The following is a 19,816-nucleotide window of genomic DNA, read 5'->3' on the forward strand; positions in this document are numbered from 1 at the left end:
GATGAGAAAATCAATATAACTGTCATGTCTGTATGTTAAGTACAAAGATAGAGCAAGCGGCTGGTTAGCTTAGCTGCACAAAAACTGGAAATGGGATGACTGTTCAAAGGTGAAAACATTTGCTTATCAACACCTCTAAAACTCACTTATTAACATTTTATATCTCATTTGTTCAATCTGTATAAATAAATTAAGATTAATTAAACAAACAAGGTTAGCTGTTTCCCACTGTTTCCACTCTTTATGCTAAGCTAAGCTAACTGGCTGCTGATTTTAGGTGGGGTTTATATTGTCATCATACTCTTGGCAAGATATAGAATAAGTGTATTTCCCAAAAATGTTATAAGTGATGTGTGAAGGCTGTGACATGTAGAGACAAGGCTGCACTGAAAACGAGATTTAAACAGCAAAATATGGAAAAGAAAGCAAACTGACAGATTTTTAGATTACTGCACGAGTAACATCACAAGTAAAGAAATATATATATTTCCAGTTTTTCTAAAGGGCACCAGGTTTCCCTTCAGCCCGATTCTTCAACTGCAAACCCATACTTGTGTAGCTGAGTCCCCTCTGTGTGTGTGTGTGTGTGTGTGTGTGTGTGTGTGTGTGTGTGTTTGTGTGTGTGTGTGTGTGTGTGTGTGTGTGTGTGTGTGTTAGAAAGTGTATGGTGGTTATCACGTTCACAAAGTTAAACCGGTTCACTGGGGTCAAGGAGTGGACGCTCGGTTGATGATCTAAAATAAGATCGAGCAAGATGTTCTTTTCTCAAGATGAAAACTACCCCTTGTAGTAAACACCTGCACAGATATTTCAGTCAAACGCGCGTTATGAGAAAGTCAAAGCTGGAGCTTTACTTCATCGTGTGTCTTTTCACCTTTAGCCAAACCCACAGGTTTCTTAATCTGGTGCTAGGGGCTCCTCTGAGATATGGCTTTAGTGAGAAAAAGACCTCTCTCTTTCTCTTCTCCCTCTCTCTGTGTCTTCAGTGCTATTACCAAGCTAAACAAGCCGGCCTGGCTTTTTATGTGCTTTTCTTCACAAAAGGAACAGAAAAGAATGAGCGCAAGGGAAGGAGCTGTAACATAAAGAGCTGAAATAGAGAGATGTTTCTGAAGTGTAAAACCGGCTCTTTCTGCTTGTGAAATTTCTTGATGTACGGGCTGTCAGATGGAAAAGCACTGTGTGAAATCATAACCTCTCTGAGTGATGCAACAGCTGCAACAATGCAGTGTAATGTCTGGTGCACTTGATTTTTTTTTTTTTGGCATTTTGATGAAAGTTTTATTTCTGTTTGTTTCTCTGTGAGACACTGTAGAGAAACTGTGGTAGCACATCTGTGGTGTACATCTGCCACAATTCATTCAAGTGTTACAAAGCTCTTGTCTTTGAACACCACTCAGCTCTGTGCCATTAATTCATCCACTGTTTAAGTACATAAAAAAAAGCTTTATTTCTGAGGTCCATCATGCGAGTTTCATTACAATTATTTGTTGAAATTAACACCTACATCAAAGCTTTGCAGGGTGACTTCACACTTCTGCAGCCCAAACATGTAACTGTGTGAAAACAGAATTTCTGGAAAGTTTAAAGGGTTTCATTTACCCAGAAATCTTGCAATATGATGCGAGTAACTGTCAAACTCATTGGACATGAATGATTTCTTTGTAGTAGCTTGCAGTGCATGTTAGTGGTGGGAAAATGTTTTGGTAGCAGTTTTAACCATCACTGGGAAGTTGAGCTTTCTCTCTCACTGCTGGTGAGGAGACAGTTTTTATTTTTGCTTTTGATTTTTGATCACTTCTGCTTTCCACGCAAATTTTCTGTATGTTGCACTGCAAACAATTATTTTAATTCCCGATTACTCTGCTGAATATTTAATCAGTTGATCGATTTTTTTTTTTTTTTAGTATGTTTGCAGTTTGCAATGACATAAAACTGGGAAAAGCTTAAAAAATCCTCAAATCAGAGAAGATGTAACGAATATATATATATTTGACATTTGTCATTGAAAAATGACTTTGAAAATTGATTATCAAAATAGTTGGTGTTAAATAAATAAAAGTATAATCAACAAATTGTTTCAGCTAGAAACATCAGAAATCACTGATACACAAGAAATCTCAAGTGAAAAATACAGACACTGACACAGGTATGTATGTATTGCAGGAACATCGTTCGATGCAGGGGATACTGCAGGACAAACTGATGAGCAGTAGATACACGGTATACATACTGTATATACCTTGAAAATGGTTTCATTCAGGCATTACGGCATGCTGCAGGTTGCAGTCAGTGTTGAGTCCAACAGTGCATGAAATGCATCCAAGAAGAAAGGCAGGATGTGATTACAAAATAACATTTGCAGATTGGCTACACCGCAGAAGTGGTGCATGCAGATATCAGATATCATAACTCTACCTCATAAATGTCAAAATTTTATACATTGTTATAATACATGTTTTTCTCAGCCCACAAAGTCAAAATCCTGGCACGGCAAAGTCAAAAAAACCTTGTATTACCAAGAATATTGTGAGGTTTGCATCACTCGTCAGATCTGACAACAGCTACTTTGGTCACGATCTGACTTGGTAACATTCGCAGACTTGTCAGAGAACCTGTGAACACGACTACAAGCCACAAGTATGTGTGTGTGTGTTGAGCAGAGCGCTTGCCCTCTCAATGCTGAGCCAGACAATCCCTGGAGTTGTGTATTTCCGTCGTTCGCATGTGTGTGTGTGACTTTCTCCACTGTTTCTCTTCCTCTCCTCCAGCACTGAGCACGTATTTTCTCTCAGGTCAATCCCCTTATTGTTAAGTTACATAACAGCACTTAGTCAAGTAACAATCCAGCAGCAATGGGGCTAAGGGCTGCAGGATAACTGTACTTCCTCTCTGGCACTCATCTGGCGGAGAGCTCTGCTCAAAGTTGTTGTTGACTTTTCAACCCGCTTAGCGGCGTCGACTTTTTTTTTTTTTTTTTTCTCTGGAAATGGAGTGGATCTCCTTCTTACAGTCAAATCTCTGGAATTAATTTATGGAAATGAAGTCATGGATACCACAGCTTTGGGCTTTTGGTAAAATGTAGCTCTCAAAGTGCTGAGGAGGCCGTTCCTCTGAGCCGACGGGGTTTGCCATCCCATCAGTGGAGACCACCAGTGAGAAGTGATGAAATGTCGTGTTTGAAATGATTCCAGGTGTAGATGATAGTTATTATTCTGAGTGAATGTGTGGGAATGGGGGGGGGTACATGCTCTAAGTTACATAACACAGATGCGATAAATAATACAACTGATGCATAGTTGAGGTTCTGTTTGTCAAAAAATGTAATGTATTTTTTAAATAACACATTGAGGAATATTTTTATCAAGATATTCAGTGAACCAATCAAAATCGTGATCCTAAAATTAACACTATATATCATTGTAAGTCAAATCAAAAATAAATAATCAAATTCATGGGCAGTGGATTTAATTGTGTTCCACTTTTATGAATTATATCACATTATGAAGAATAGAAACTTCACAGTAGACATGTTCCATGATCCATCATCTCAATACAGTTTGACTGTAGTAAAATCTTTATATTGGATCATTGGCTCGCCTTATGATCTAATTCAAGGGATTTCTTTATATTGAAACCACTTAAAAAAGATCAGCTCATCTTATATGCAGTTTCTACAAAAAATTATGAATTAAGAAATCTAGTATTGTGTTGTGGAAGATTTTATTCCCATCCTCATGTTGCATAACCGCCATATGTTCTTGTACCGTATGATATGACTAGTGCAGCCTGTATTAATGTTTGTCCGCTTAGGCAGTTTTCAGTAAAAAGTCTATATCAGGAGAGTTTATAATGTCTAAATGGACAAATGCACTCATGACCTGTAGTGTTGCTGCTCTGCAGCACAGAGTCAGATGCCCATGCATGTCTCCTCCAGTCTATTCATAGCCAAGGCGGTGTGACTCCCCCGCCTCTGACTGACTGTTTCCTGCTTTCCCTCTTGCTCAATTACTTCTCTTCTGACTCCCACATGTGGGTCTTCAGCTCTTTGGCAAGAAGGCTTACCTTGTGGAGGAGGGAAGCGGTAGCACAGCTGACTCGTGAAGCAAGTGTGTTTACCATGTTAGAGAAATATAGGAGCTCAAAGTGTGTTGAATGCAGGAGGAATGTAGCGCCTACAGTAATGTGTCTTTTAAATTTACTTAGCTGCAGTGCACCACCTCCCCCTCCTGTCCCTGCAGCTGGGAAAATGCCCCAACAGCTGGCCAAATAAAAAGGCTATGCATCAATTCATCATTCAGCCATATTGCTTATCCTGCCCTCCACCCCACCAGAACATAACGGTTATAATTGCAGTTACCGCGCAAATATCAATATATCATCATATAAATAGTCAAGTGAGAGCCATTCTCAAAGTGCAGCACTCTAGGATTGGGCCCAGAGGCCAATATGGAAAGAAATGGAGGCGAATACGAAAGCGCTGAAAGAGATAGAGTTTAAATGTAGGAGGAGGATGGCGTCACACTGTACTCATCCCGTTAGATGATGTTTTTCTAGTACTTTCCTCTCCCTCCCACCAACCCCCTTTCATGTCTTTATTCTGCTGATACAACCTCCTCCCGTCTGCTGACTAACTGACCCACATTCCTCTGTGTGACTCGCTGCCCTTAGACTGTGTGAGCGCGCGAGCCTACATTTCTGCTTGTCATCTTGCATGTCTTTTTGTGTGTGTGCGTACATAGTTGCCCGTGTGTGCACTTGTTCTTGTACCTTCCTCTGTCTATCTCTGTCTCTCCTCACCAAAAAAAAACCTGTGCCATGCCCCTCAGGCGTCAGCAGGAACCCGTCAGAGGACTTCTCTTTAGAGGACCATCAGTCACTGAACATAAATGATCGGTAAAACGCCTCATTTACTCACTCACTCTGTGTCTGTCGGCTTTTGCTGTGTTGGGGCTCTGGTTGCAGAGGTGACATTTCTTCATTACATTAAATGAATGGTGCTCTCTGAGATGAAGCGCCCTCTAGTGGAGAGTGGACTCTGCAGGGCAAATGTCTGATTTTGCAAGTTCAGTGATTCTGCCAAAGGTTGTGAGACAGAAACAACTGTGCAGGGTTGCTGTCAGATGACAATGCTCGGACTTCTTATGATGCACTTTAAGGAAATCATGATGTGAAGTCGTGCAACACCGCCTACAACTTTTTATGAAGTGAAACAGCAATTAAAGCCACAACTCAGTAGACTACTCTCTGACTCTGCATTTTATTGTTTTTTTGTATTGTATACACCTTCCCTTGTTTTTAATTTGCATATGTGCCATATCCTGTTTGTTGTATGTTGTTGTAAGTTGTTGTATATACAGTGTGTTTTAAGTGTGACCTGCCAAGTGACTGCACTTGTAAATTAACTTTAAGATACCAACTCAAGAAATAGGGGGGGGGGGGGATTTCCTTAAATTATTTTGTATACACTGAAAATGCATTACTACCAGACTGATTTTCAAAAATAACCTTTGTGCCTGCTTTCTTGAATTTCAGGTATAAAAAAACCAGCTCATTAACATCTGGAGGAGTTGGCGACTTTGAGTAGGAGAGGTGGATAGAAAATCAAAAGAGAAAAGAGCATTTCAAGCTGTGACGGGATGGCACTGGTCGACAAACACAAAGTGAAACGCCAGCGGCTGGACAGGATCTGTGAGGGTAAGACAGACTCTTTTACCCCTCTCTCTCTCTCTCTCTCTCTCTCTCTCTCTCTCTCTCTCTCTCTCTCTCTCTCTCTCTCTCTCTTCTTTCTGCTTTTTTATGTACATGTGGATTTGAGGTGCTGGCTGCACATTTGCAGGTCACTGGAGCTGATTATTTAGGTTGTGGGATGCGTGTGTCTTTGTGTGTGTTTTAACTCCACAGGTTTATGTTGAAGCCATGAAAAAAGATTCCCATCTACTGTTGTATGGAAAATAAGTTTCCACTAGCATTTAGGCTTCTCAGCCTGCTGCTTCAAATTCAGTGAAAAGCCAGTGGAATCGTTTGCATAAGTGTGTTTGTGTGTGTCAAAAGGGAGCCTTGGGACCAGCCGAGGCTCCAAACTTCGTCTTTGAAGGCTGTCGTATAGAGAGAATGTGTGTGTGTGTGTGTGTGTGTGTGTGTGTGTGTGTGTGTGTGTGTGTGTGCGTGTGTGTGTGTGTGGTAGAGAGGGGGTTCGGTTGATGGCTGAATGAGACTTGAGTTCGATGTTTCCAGATTGCTAGCGAGATGAAGTAGGGAGTTTGTAATAAATTGAAGCACTTCTCAGAGCTCTGGGTAGGGGGTGGTGGGATTGATTTGCGTGCAGATGTGCATTTATGTGTGTGTGTATGTGTGTGTGTTTGTGTGTGTGCGCTTTAAGAAAGAGATTTTCCTTTCGTTTTGGCTCACTTATTCTTTACTTAACCACCAACCAGAGCCACTTTATTTCTGAATGTTCACTTAGTGTGTGTGTGTGTGTGTGTGTGTGTGTGTGTGCGTATGTGTGTCCATACTCATGCTCAGCCCATGTTCATGCAGCAATAATACAGACAGTAAAGATAGTTTTGTCATCTTCTTACTTTATTGAGATATAGCAGCTAGCTCATTGCAATCTTTCATTGAGGGTTTCTTTCATCTGTCTTTGTGAAAATGTGAAATGTGTTCTAGGGTTTATTATACATTTCAAGATAAGCGAGACTTTGTTACAGCACTTGCTATTATAAATTTGAACCCTTTGTAATTTTACTAGTTAAACAACGATTAATTTGTTAGCTTTCATTCGTAATACAAATCTTTGAAAAGGGTCAGTATGCTTCAAACGAAGTACTTGCCATTTGGTCAAACAGTGTTTGAAACCTTTTCCCCTACACATCTTTCAAGCGTCGGAATTTCTCAAACATACGTCCACTTCCTGCACCAAGTGGCAGTTTCCGTGTTGAGAGGAGACTGTCCTCCTATGAAAAACGAGTTACGTTTTGTTCTAACTCAGGTGTCATCTGGTGGTCGTAGAGATTATGAGAGGAGCAAAGGGAAAAGTGCGGTGACGTAGTATAAAGAACGACAAAGTCCGTGTTGGGAGGAGGTTGGGGTGGATGGATGGGTCAACAAAACACAGGAATATGAAACAGGAGGTCGGTGTTCGACTCCCATGTGAAACCAGTAGTTTATATAGTTTATATTATCCATGGCCGTTCGTTGTTATTATTGTAACCAACAAAGATCGTCTGATGTAGAGGAATTACTTATTTTAACCCAAATCATCATCCTTTCCTAACCCTAACCAAGTAGTTTTTCTGGCTAAACCTTACCGAGCCATGACCGTTATCATAGTTACCACGGCAACGTTCTGTACGCCGCTCTCGGTGCAGTCGCGTGTTCATTATGGTAACCAGGACAACCGAGGTCCGGTAGGCATGCCGCCGTAGGAACGCTATTTCAGGAGACGCTCCTATGGGTCGTATCAGAGGGTCGGATGACTAGTTGCTCCTGCTGCCGATAGGGGCGCTATATTAGGAAACACTCCTCTGGGTCGTAAATGAGGGAAGGAGCAAACGACCGACATGCTCATATGGATTGGAGGACTTGTTGGTTGAGACAGGATGTAGATTTGAGCTTCTCTCTTTTCAAAAAATTACTCCCACAGCTCCAGTCAGTTTTTTTTTTTTTTCGTGTGTACAAATCAGTGCAACATCATGAATGCCTTCAAGGACAGACTGTCCCAAAGCATGCGCCATTATCCCCCGTTGTAGCATCTCACCCTTCTCTCTGGCTGCCGCCTTTTCACCATGCCTTTTGAGTGTGGCCGCTCCGAGCTGCCATAAACACTTCAGACAGCCTTCGGACATTGTTGGATGACATGTTGTATAAATTAGTTTGATTCAAGCATACCCTGGCTGTAACTGTTTCCTCCTTGTCCGTAATATCTACCCAGGCTCTCTTCTAATGTGAACTTTCCAACCGCTGTCTCAGCCCGACTCGTCCCTGTCTGTCAAACTGCGACAGTCGTGGACTCATGAGAAAATATGAAATAACCAATGACATTCAAAAAAAAATCCACTTTAACATTCCTAATGGAGTGAATTGCATGAGAAAGGTTATGTTACAGGGTTGTGTTTTTAGTCATTTGCATTATTTTAAATGTCAGTGTGTTTTTGAATTAGGTCTCATTACTCATGTAAAAGAACATGGACGTTCGAGTTTCACCTCAGTTCTGTATAAACGAAACCATAAGATTTTGTTAGCAATATCAATTGACTTCACAGTAAAAGTCTCCTATTTGTTCCACTGAGATTGAGAAACAAAATATAATAGATTCCTAAATGAAGCAGTGATGCTGTCTGTTTCCACCCTCAGAATGAGAGCCACATGTGGCATCTCAAACCTCTCCAAACCACCAACCCTGCTTGCTTGGAAACACTTTTTCCCTCTTTTTTCAGACAAGAAGAATGACTCTGTACTCTCTAAGGGGGCAATGTGGTAAACATCATATAACAGTATTTTCTGATCTGCACCATTTGTCCCACAGACATCTTCAGCCGTGTCTCCTCTGCTTATCAACAATGAAATCATTCTACCAAAGAAGACGGGGGAATTTTTTTTTGTCTGGTGCAGTTAGTCACCACAGCTGCTTTTAAAAAAATGTGTAGCAGAGGGTGATTCACATCGAGGAAGTTAAAAGATCAGAGGTTGGTGAATCACGCTGTTTTCACAGTAGCGTTAAATCTGTTCAACCATATAAAAAAGGGCATTTCAAAACCAGAGGAATGGGGGTTTTCTGCACCATAATGTCAAAGCCACCCACTATTATCTATGAACAGAGTGCTGGGACTGAGGCGTGAAATAGAAATCAAAGTTCATATTATGTGTATTGACAAAAACAAGAACGTTATGGAGTGATTGTGATTGCGTCGCCGTCGTGGGTTGCACTTGGCGAGACGGCGAGAGAAGCCTCCCTAATCTCCATTTATCTTCGCAGGGTAACTGTGTCAATCCAATACTTGTCTCACAGCGGAGCGCATTGATTACATCTTTACTCATTGTGATGAGTGGCTAACTGAGCCGTGCCTGTGGCCTAAATCGAATTCGAAATGGCTGATCAAGTGTGGCTGTTTACTGCCATCAGAAGTAGTCACAGTGCTGGAATGTAGATTTTTTTTTTTTTTTTTTTTTTTTTTTTTTTACCGGAACGGTGGATGTTTTACCGTTGAGGATATCTAATGTGATTCACTGTCCTTTGCTTTCATGTTTGATTTTTGTGGATTTCAAATTAGTCACTGGAGGTCAAAACCATTTTTTTCTTTTTTTCTTGTTCACCCCTGCCAAAGAAATACAATGGAAAAAAATTAATTATTTTGTTTATTCATCATCAGTATCAGTAAACTAATTGACTAAACAGCACTTGTTAAAACACTACAAGAGTTTGTTTATTTTTTTAATGCATCAGTAAAGTCATTTTTATTATATTATACAGATTGCTCCATTTATTTCTCCATTAAGCCTCCCAGCATTGTTTAGTTTAGATATCAGCTTTCAAGATGTATATCGTGCAACTGTTCCTTCTGTTGTGGGTTTGATAAAGAGCCAAGAGGAGTGTAACTGCAATAAGGGAACTGTGGCAAACATCTGTTGTGAGCATCAGTTCTCATACTCCCTCTCTCATTCCCCCCTTTCTCTCTCTCTCACTCTGACTCTCTGACTGTCCCTCCCTCTCTCCCTCTCTACGTCTCCTTCTGTCCGCTCCATCTGCGTACCCAGCATGCATTGGCTTGGGCAGCAGCGCAAGTTGTTGCCATTGCCGTTTAGCCAGAGCAAGCTGACTGATCTGGGCAGGGATGGGATGTGAGCGGCGCCGCGACGTGAACTAGGTCGCGGTGACAGCATGTTCCTGAATGTTGATTTACAAGTTGTGAATCTGTGCTTGGATGCAAACACCACAAGGTGGGGTAGTGGAATTTGTCATGGTGCTGATTCCAAGTGTTTTAGTTGGCAGTTAAATAAACATGTTAATGCTTGATAATGCATCTTGTTTTGTCATGTGTACAGTAGGAGGACATGTTTAAACAGTGAACAGTAAATAATGTGGGCAGTCAGGCTAAAATACCATAAAATTTAGCCTGTGAATTATTCATGCAGGTTTTTTTTTTTTTTTTTTTTAATAACAAAATGCTTCATATTAAATAGAGGGGACAACCAGGGAGGCTGTGGAGGAAGAGGAAAGGGGTGTCCTGATGTCATCCCCCCCTGCAGTGTGGGTTGGGGGGGGAAACTCAGACTCAGGACTTTACTGCATCCACCTCTCCGCTTTCAACAGCCCCCCACCCCCCCCTTCACTGGCATCCAGCTCTGGTATGAGGTCATCGGTGCAGTGTCTGGGTTTGACCCCCCCCTCGGGCTTGTTCCAGGCTCCTCACCAAAACCCACGACCCCTTTATAGGCTTTGTGGAGAGGCAGGGAGGGGCATGGAGAACTGGGGAGGGAGGTGGGAGGAGGAAAAGACCAGATAGAAAAATGGTGGAAAGGGTTGTTTTTTTTTGGGGGGGGGGGGGGGGGTGAGTAGGGGGAGTGGGGGGTTGGAGTGGTGGTGTTATAATCACTTATAGCAAACTGGCATGCGTGATTGTGTTATTATTAACACAGTGTGTCTGCCTCTTCAGTGAAATGTTCTGATGTCTAGTGTTTTCCTTTTTTTTTTTTTTTTTTTTTTTTTTTTTTTTTTGAAGTCTACTGTCTGCGTCCGTCTTTGTTTGACCTGGCGCGTTTCTTAGCGGTTGTTGAAAGTTGGAAACGAGTTGCTGGAAAATATCTTAATTTCAAAATGAACTCTCCAGCTACAACATGAAGTATTATAATGACCTGTGGCTTTTCAGGATCCTCCTGGAGAGTGGAGGAAAGATTGGGGGAGGGAGGTTGGGTGATGGGATGCACCCTAAGGAGATGGATTATGGATAAAGACATTGCTGATATATAGGAAATTCATGGAGAATTTGTGGGTTGTGTGTATGTAATGGTGGCACAATGGAAAATGCGTGTCATTCCAGAATGATATAATTGTCATTTAGCTAAGTACTAACTTCATTGCCATCAACCTCCATTTTGCAGTCCATCTAGTCCCTATGGAGATGCTTTTAGAGACAAATAATCCCACTGGAATCACATACAAGGCAGCCATGTATATAATGTCTGTCAAGTGTGCATTGCAATTTATCTGACAGCATTATTCTTTGCAGCCGTACTGGCATTGTAATCCCATTTCCAGTTAGTGCCTCCTGCCCCACGCTCATGCATAAGCCAATGTGCGTTTAACATTCAAATCATGCCACGAGTATGTGACGTGTCACACCATAGGAGACAGTTGTTTTTATTTCTGTTGCAGTGCAGTATTCACTTTGAGTTAGCGTGTGATTCTTATTCATGTATGCACATCAGACCAAGGCCAAGGCTTTAGCGGCGTTTTGCGTGTGTGAATGAAAAGGGACATTAACGAAGCGCCGTGGCTGCTGCTGTCTCTGCTGCATGTCAGAAGACAAGCAGAGCGAGCTCAAAAGGCTGAGAGAGAGGGATGTAGGATTGTGCAAGCCGTGTGTGTGTGTGTGTGTGTGTGTGTGCGCTTGCGTGCGTGCGTGCGTGTGCGAGTGAGTGGGTAGATGGAGGGGGTGAGTGGGCTTGTTGCATGTGAACCCTGTGATTCCAACATTTGTTAAAGCATGCAAACATTTTACATGGTTAAAACATGCACCAACAAGCGTGCACGTGCATACACACACAGACACACACACTCGCACAAAAATGACCCCACCTCTGGTTCTCCTGCTGGCTTAGCTGCAATATAAATATGGAGGCAGGGACTGAGAGAGACAGTGAGATGTTGTGTTAATCAAACGATTCGTCCGTCTTGTTACTTGCTGCTTAATGCAGAAGTGTGGTCACAATATAAATGCACTATACCAGGCTGCAGTAAAGCCTTTTTCTGAAATCTATTAGCAGTAAAGAACTCTGCACTACATAACTGCGTCCTTACATGGGGTTCATTTACCCAAGGTTTCTGTATGTTTTAGTCATTTTAAATTTTTTCCTCAGTCAAGTCTTATTCAATGTAAGGTCTTTATAAGCTTCTGCTGGGGTGGTATTATATTTGTTCTAAAATCCCCGGCTTAATTCCTAAATCCCTCTGTTACAGTGAATCTGGCGTTGTGTGCACAGTCTGGCAAGTATGGCAAATGGAGGAACATTAGAATTTGAAAGTCAAACATTGTTTAGTTTGAGACAAACAGAACTCTGTGATTTACTTTCCTGTCAGGATTAGATCCGCAAACCCTGAGTACACACCTCTGCCCCCGTCTCTCTGTTTGAGGTTGACTTTATGGGGATGTGTGATCTGCTCTGCAGTACTGAGAGCCAGGGTCTCTTGAGAGCAAGTAATGAGAAGAGTGGATAAGGTTGGAGACAGAAGCCAAGGGATCATATATACTGTATAGGCTGTTGCTTGTGAATATGTGTGTGTATGTGAATATATTTGCAGAAAGCTAGAAATGTTCTCTCCTAAATTTAAGCCGCTACTTTCAAATCTCAAAAAGAGACGGTTAACACGCTTTGAATAAGGAATAATGTACATGAAATCTGACTTTTTGACATCTTTTGATATCCAGGCAAGTAGTGTCTGTATGTAAGTGTCTATATACATATGTACAGATTTGCACAGACAAGTACAGACTCGTGCAGTTTTATTTCACAGGTTTATGAAGGAGGATTTATGACAACAAAATTTGGAATTATTTGTGAAAATCATTTTCCAACCTCAAAATCTTTTTGACCCTAATCTGAGGCTACACATAAGCTGTGAATAAAAACACAGGAATGACTTTGTGCCTGTAGGTGATGAATGACACTTTTGAAATGAAATGACTATAAAACTTGATTGACTTTATATATAAAAAAGAAAAAGAAAAAGCAAAACCCTGACTATTAAATAAAATCAAAATGGGCTTCAAAAGTGATTTTTTTTTTTCCAACTCTCAGCTTTGATTTAATAATCTTTACAGTTGGTTTTAGATCTCTTCTCCTTCCCATTTTAATTTCCTTTTTACATCAAGCTGACTAGTGTTCCTCTGACCTTACCAAGAAAAGAAAGAAAGAAAAAAAAGTTCTCAGTCATCTGCACAATTGGTTTTGGAGCCACTGTCATCAGCTTTTTCCTGTCATCTCGAGCAAACAGCAGACTTCTCCGCTCTCTCTCTGATCTCTTCCTCCTCTAATTACACAGCCGTGATTAAACAAGATATTAGCGCCGATGACAGACATGCCTGCACAGTTTCCACATGCCCTCTGTGAGATATTCAGGAACTTTTCTCAATATGCTGATGTTAACAGAGACTTTCCTCGCAGTCTGAAAAATGTATTACTACCCCGCTATGGTTAGATTTGAGATTAGATTTGGATGGGAAAGGACACTTCCTCACCTTACATCTGTTTTCATGCATTAATAAACAGGGATCATCTGCAGAATGGATCAGGTTTCAGCCACAGTGACATGAAGTGTGTGCAGGCAGCTATGTAGGTAACTACACCCTCAGAGCCTTACATTATACTGAACATCACCTTGGTTAAAAAAATGATGAATGTATTCCATTAATTACACCTTCATGTATGGCTCATGGCCAAGCTCAATATATAATTCTGTAGCGTTATGGCAAGTAGGTTTTTTTTATTTTGGCATATTTGAATGGAGTGGAATGAGCTCCTGTTGTGTTGCAGCCCAAGCGTCTTGTTTTTGCACGGCAGAGGTTGTAGGTGCTTTGGATTAACTGCTGTTACAAAAAGAACCCTTCCCCCTTTCACACACATACACACGCACACACACACATAACACAGATGCACACACACTGCACTCCCCCAGTGTTTTACTTTTCTGTGCAAAGGGGCAAATCCAGATTACAGAGTCTCTCTAAGTGAAGGAGATCAGAGGAGCTTTGGGAAAGAGGGGGCAGGTGCTGTATTTTTCTAACAGTAAGACAGACAACAGTAAGATGTATATGTTAGAGTTCATGTGTTAACATAATTGGACACATGAAACAATGTTGAAATTCAACACATTCACATTCACAACACATTTTCTTTATACTCAACAAGAGAGGCAGTGATATTGATAATGAAGTGGATCTCTTGAATCACTCGGACGGCAAATTGGACAAACATTGCAGGTGGATTTCGTTACGCAATCCAGTCCGGTGCGCTGTCATTTTCAGTGTCCTCCAGTTAACATCCACACTGCGGATCTGGGTGATCGCAAATCGAAAGGAGAGTTGGGCAGTGACAGTGAGCACCACGGAGGCATCAAGGACATTTCAGAGTGAGCTGGGCAGCAGTTGCGTGGTGGCTCTGCCGCAAGCATGGGGCCTGGAGGATTAGTGTCCAATCAGAGTGGATTTGATGTTTACTGACAGCACATGGGACTTAGCTGAGAGAACTGTATTTCATTTGTATTCAATGAAGCTGTGTGCCTTGCCTGGCCTCCCCTCCCTGCGCTGTTACCCTGGCAAACCAAAATCTGAGACCTGTTGAGGACGGCGCATCATTAACAACCTGAGGTATGTGACTCTGCGGGAGGGTGTGGGGGGTGGGGTGTTGGGGGTGGACTCTAAGTCACCTGGCATCATCATCACCACCATCATCATCATCATCATCATCATCACCACTATCACCAGATATGCTCGTATCTGGTTCACATGACGTCACAGTGGGAAGTGGAATTAAACAGGCTTTATTTAGATGTAATCCCTCAGAGCAATCGGCAGAGTGAGTAAAATGTCCAGGAGAAGAGAGAGATAAACCCCACTGGATTAGTACAAGCCCCTGCCCATCCCAACCCATAACCCAACCTATCCCCTCTTCTCATGCCGTTTTCTTTTTCTTTTTTTTTTTTTTTTTTTATGAACGTTTGGTGGCCATCTCACCCACGCATCCCGTTACAGTGTCTTCCATGGAGTAGCTGTTGTACCACTGCAGTGTGCTGTGTTTGTGTGGTTTGGTGGGATGTGTTTGTGTGTGGTGTCCTCTTTCCCCGTGCACAACAAGCCAGCATGACCAGAGATTAATTATTCAAGGACTGCCTGCCAAAGGGAGAGTAACCTGATAGCGCGGACTTACAATATTACAACCTGATATCAGGTGAAGAGGTAGACCCTGCTTCATTTTCTTGTTTCCGTCTACACCTCCTACCTCTCTCCGTTCCATTTTGTGGCGCTGGAGCGCAAGAAGATTTGAAAGAAAACTTTCTTAAACACCGCAGCAAGCAAAAACTTTTTTTTTCTGTTTTTGTTTCTTTGGTTTTTTTTTTTGTCTGTTAACGCTTTCTCAGCTTTCTCCTTTTTTCGCCAATGCTTGTCACTAACAAACAGTTGAGTCTTGGCCGCTCCCACAGTTGGGACACATTAGGAGGGAATGAGGGTCAGTGGGACAGGGCTGACGGCGTCTACGAGCAGCAGGCAAGAGTAGCGGGCCGACGGAGCTCTCTGTCATACGGAGAGGGAGTGGGGTGGTACGAGCCTCCACCAGGGGTGCGTCCCCCTGACCCGGATTTGAAACGCGACCTGTATTCCTACCAAGACTCTCTTTACCCACAGGTTTACGGTGAGCGTCACGACTCACGGGGGCTGAGGAAGGGCTCTGCACCGGATCTAAACCACTACGAACGACCGCCCATGGCTCATCGAGGATCCATTTCACATCAGGATTACTATTCCCATGACCCGGCCATGACTCCTCGGCCACCTGAGGGTTTCTACCGGCCTGAGCACCAGCCTCCGCCGCCTCACCCTCATCCACTCAGTAGGTCAGGCTCTCACTTTGGGATAACATCTGGGGCTCGTGCTGCATGGGATCAAGGTCAGGGAGGGAGAGCAGGACCTCAAGCACCTTCATCACCTCTACCTCCTCCTCCCACTCCTCCGACCGCTCATGAGTTGAATCGGGCTTACAGGGAACCTGGTGCTATAACTGCTGCCAAGATGATGCCAGATGCCCAACAGCGCATTCCCTCCCGAGACCCATCTCCTCACTACGGTATGGAGCACATGTCTCCTCGGTATGCCAGTGAGCCTCCACCTCTGACCGGTCAGTCGGTTTATACTGATGTTAATGGGCGCCCAGTGGATCCACAGCAGCAGGCTGCCACCTGTCTAGTTGTAGATCCTGCCAGTCAAGGTATAATTATGAGGCAAGAGACAGCCTCACCCTACACCGTCCAACAACAGCAGCAATTACAGCAGCAACAACAAATACAGCAGCAGCAATTACAACAGCAGCAGCTTCAGCAGCAACAGTTACAACAGCAACAGCTTCAACAGCAACAACTCCAGCAGCAGCAGTTGCAGCAACAGCAGCTTCAGCAACAACAGATACAACAGCAGCAACTTCAGCAGCAACAGCTTCAACAACAGCATCTTCAGCAAGAGCAGCTGCAGCAGCATCTGCAACAACAACAGTCCCTGCCACCTCCACCTACCATGCCCATCTCTGACCCCAACCTTTCTATGGTGGCTCCACTTCCCGCTCCACCTGCCCCAGTGCAGACCGCTGCAGTTGCCCCGCCCGCACCTGCTCCTGTGGAGGCTGTCCCAGCTTCTGTCCCACCTCCTCCGGCCACTCCACTTCCTGCTCCTCTTCCCGCTCCTCCCCCCACTGCCCCACAGACACCTTTGCCTGTGGACCCCAAGAAAGCGGTTGATCCCGAGTTCCTTGCCCTGCTGCGAAATGAGGGTCTCTCAGAGAGCACCATCTCCTCTCTCATCCAGCAGGGATTCGACTCCACTAGCATGCTGGCTGTTATGGAGGAGAACGATGTCCGCACCGTCGCCCCCAACCTGGGCCAGGCTCGTGTATTGTCTCGCTTGCTACACAACTGCAAGCGAGCCGCTGAGGCTCCACAAGCCCACTCCCAACCTCAGACGCCCATGCGAGGCCGCTCGAACAGTTTCAGCCATCGCTCAGACATCTACCACCCGCAGCAGCACCATCCACAGCACCCACCACAGGCTTTGACCGTGGACCCCCAGCTGATGCCCCCACCGACTCCTGGGGGCATGCAGACCATCTCCCCAAGAATGGGAGAAGTAATGGGTAGGAGGCCCAGCAGTGCCCCCTCTCAGCACCTGCTGGAAGCCTCTGGAGGTTACCCAGGCCAACACCCTCGCTCACCAGGGCCATATTCTGGAGCCATTATGCCTGTTCAGTCGAGACCCATGTCAGCCTACTCTTCTGGGATGTCAATGCCAGGGATGTCCATGCATGGTATGCAGCATATGACTGGGTCAATGCCCGCCATACCAGGGTCTATTCACTCTATGCCAGGTATGCCACAGCAGATGCCCGTGTCAATGCCGGCTTTACCACAGCCACCGCAGCAAGTACCGAAAGCATACTCTACCAATTACACAGTGCCCATGGAGCTGATGAAGAGGGACAGGAACTTACTGCCATTGTCACCCATGCTAAGTCCTCACCCTAGTCCTCAGCTGATGCGTAAGGGTGGGGGACCTGCATCAGACAATGCCCTCGTCCCTGTGGGAGCACCCGTTCAAGGCCAAGGTGCCCTGGTTGCAAACCAGAAGCTAAGTCGACGCACAGGTCCACCAGTCATCGTGTCCACCATGGCGTCTCCAGATACAAGTAAATCTTTTTTCTTTGTTTGTTTGTTTTTTTTCTCCTTCCATCCTCATCGTCTGCGTTTGTGAGATTTCTTGATACATTTGGTTTTGCTTTCTCTTGGCTGTTTCCCATGTTTTTAATAGATAAAAAAATGTATTTGTGCTGGTGCTCTTCTTTTTTTTTTTGCATGGTTTATGTAAGACAGCATTTCCCATTCCTCTGATTGTTTTGAATAGCTCCACCAAGCAGTGTTGCTGCATTGTTGAGAATCATATCATGTTTTCAGAATTTGGTTGTTATTCCATTCACTATATTGAAAGCAGCAACCTGAGTATTGAGTTGCAGGCAAACATTGTGATGAATCATTGGTATGTGAATACCATCTCGGTCAATTAAGTTTCTTTTTTTTTCTTTGGTTTCTGTTTGTGCAACCATCATTCAGCTATGGGGTATGTGAGTGTGTTTAGCTGAGTGTAGTTAGTGGTGTGTGATGCATGGTGCTTGACCTTAAGAAAGTTCAAACACAATAAGAATGTTTACAGAACATTTTTTTTTAATCATTTTATCTTTATGGTCAGTGCTGTCATTTGTTTGCTGTCCCGTGTTTGTTCTCATTACATCAACAATAGATAAATTGTGGGTCTTTTCTTCTTATCTAGGCCAGCGGAGCGAAATCTAAATGTTGCTGCTTATCTCTTTTCCAAAACTGTTGTCAGGATTATGAATTAATACCGTAAAAGGATAACTTTTGCTATTTTGGCAATCTATCCCTTGTCCTACTTTGCCATGATCCTAAACTGATACTTACATCTCGCTTTCTTGTCTGCTTATCTCCGTGAGAGCCAGATTTGTCAGAATTCCTTATACTTTGTGTGAAGACCTTTATTATTTCAGTAATCTCATGCAGTTCTTTTGTCAGAATGACATATCGCCCCATTAAATACAACACAAAATGGCACTGACGAGGCGCAATACAGAGGATTTGGGAGGAACAGCTGTCAGCAGCCTTTCTGATACCTTTTAAATTTTAACAACTGTGCACGGTCTTCATGTTACAGTCTATCAGTCACTGCATTCATGTGTGAGCAGTTCACATTAAGACTCCTCTGACCAGAAAACCAGATATTATATGCAGTAGTGTTAACTGTCTTGGAACATGAGTTGTCCGGGTGTGCATATGCAGTGGCTTGCAATGACGTGCATCTTTGCACAATATGTGCGATAGTGTTTTGCAGTCTCCTGCAGTTTTTTTTTTTTTTCCTTCTCATTTCTTCATTTCTTTCATGCCTTTATCAGCTGTATGTAATGCCCTTGGTGAGTAATTGGAGCAAAAGCGCAAGCCACTTGTTAAAATCACATAATCTCTTACAACTACACAACATTCAGAAAGTTGCATAATGGCGATTGCAGCTCTTCAGTGTTGGTATCTGTGTAACTGCTGCTGTTTTTGATGAAGTCCTCTCTGCTTTGCCACGCACCATCTCCCCACAGCCCCCAAGCCCCTGGTGTTGTAAACACGGATGTCTTAGTGCATTATGATAATAAGGGTGCATCAGTGTAGCCTGGGAAGGCTTTATAGCCACTTGGACTACACAGCCTTCCCTCAGTCCTGCTGCTGTCAAGGTGGTCAACTGACCTGCATGGAATAGCAATTAGCTTTGTCTACTTATTTTTGAACAGATATGCACACAGGGATCTGTCTTTACATGTAAACAGATGTATAAAATTCATGTTTAAATTAAATGCATTCAGTCAATACATCCTTACTGTGTACCCAACTGAATTATGTATTTGGATAAACATATCACATTAAAACTTTAATTCAGCAGCATAAAAGCAGCTCCATAAAATTATCTGCACTATCTTTCACACTTCTGATCCGATAAAAGTATATTTCAGAGATTTTGGCCAATGATGGCTGATTTCTCCATCAGCACCTGCTCACCAGAGGCTGACTAGCAGCATCACTGGACAGATAAAATCAAATTACGGTGCTGATGGCCGATGTGTGATTGTGTCATTTTCTCTGTGCAGGTTGTAATGAGAAGGGGGGGGTTAATCCTTCAGATCCTCCATTTCCACTGCTGCACTAATCCACAAATTCTCTCATTCTGTTCAGACCAGCCTCCTGGCTTCCTGTGAGACTCTGTGAACTACTGTACATGGCCAGTGG

The 19,816-nt window shown here is 43.3% G+C and overlaps 1 protein-coding gene across 5 annotated transcripts in view; it reads left to right on the forward strand.

Moving 5' to 3' along the window:
• Positions 1–19,816, forward strand: part of ctbp2a (C-terminal binding protein 2a) — a 64,307-nt gene that overhangs the window by 14,780 nt on the left and 29,711 nt on the right. For 3 of the 5 annotated variants that reach the window (XR_008829581.1, XM_056395747.1, XM_056395751.1), the window contains exon 2: positions 5,536–5,697. Coding sequence is in view for 3 of the 5 variants with exons in the window: in XM_056395747.1 (XP_056251722.1) it covers positions 5,640–5,697 (58 nt within the window). In the remaining 2 variants the exon portion in view is untranslated. Of the gene's footprint in view, positions 1–3,175; positions 3,195–5,535; positions 5,698–19,816 lie in introns of those variants that run through there. The other 2 variants (XM_056395748.1, XM_056395750.1) reach the window with 2 other exon arrangements.

This window comes from Seriola aureovittata, chromosome 14 (genome assembly GCF_021018895.1).
Source record: "Seriola aureovittata isolate HTS-2021-v1 ecotype China chromosome 14, ASM2101889v1, whole genome shotgun sequence".
NCBI lineage: Eukaryota > Metazoa > Chordata > Actinopteri > Carangiformes > Carangidae > Seriola > Seriola aureovittata.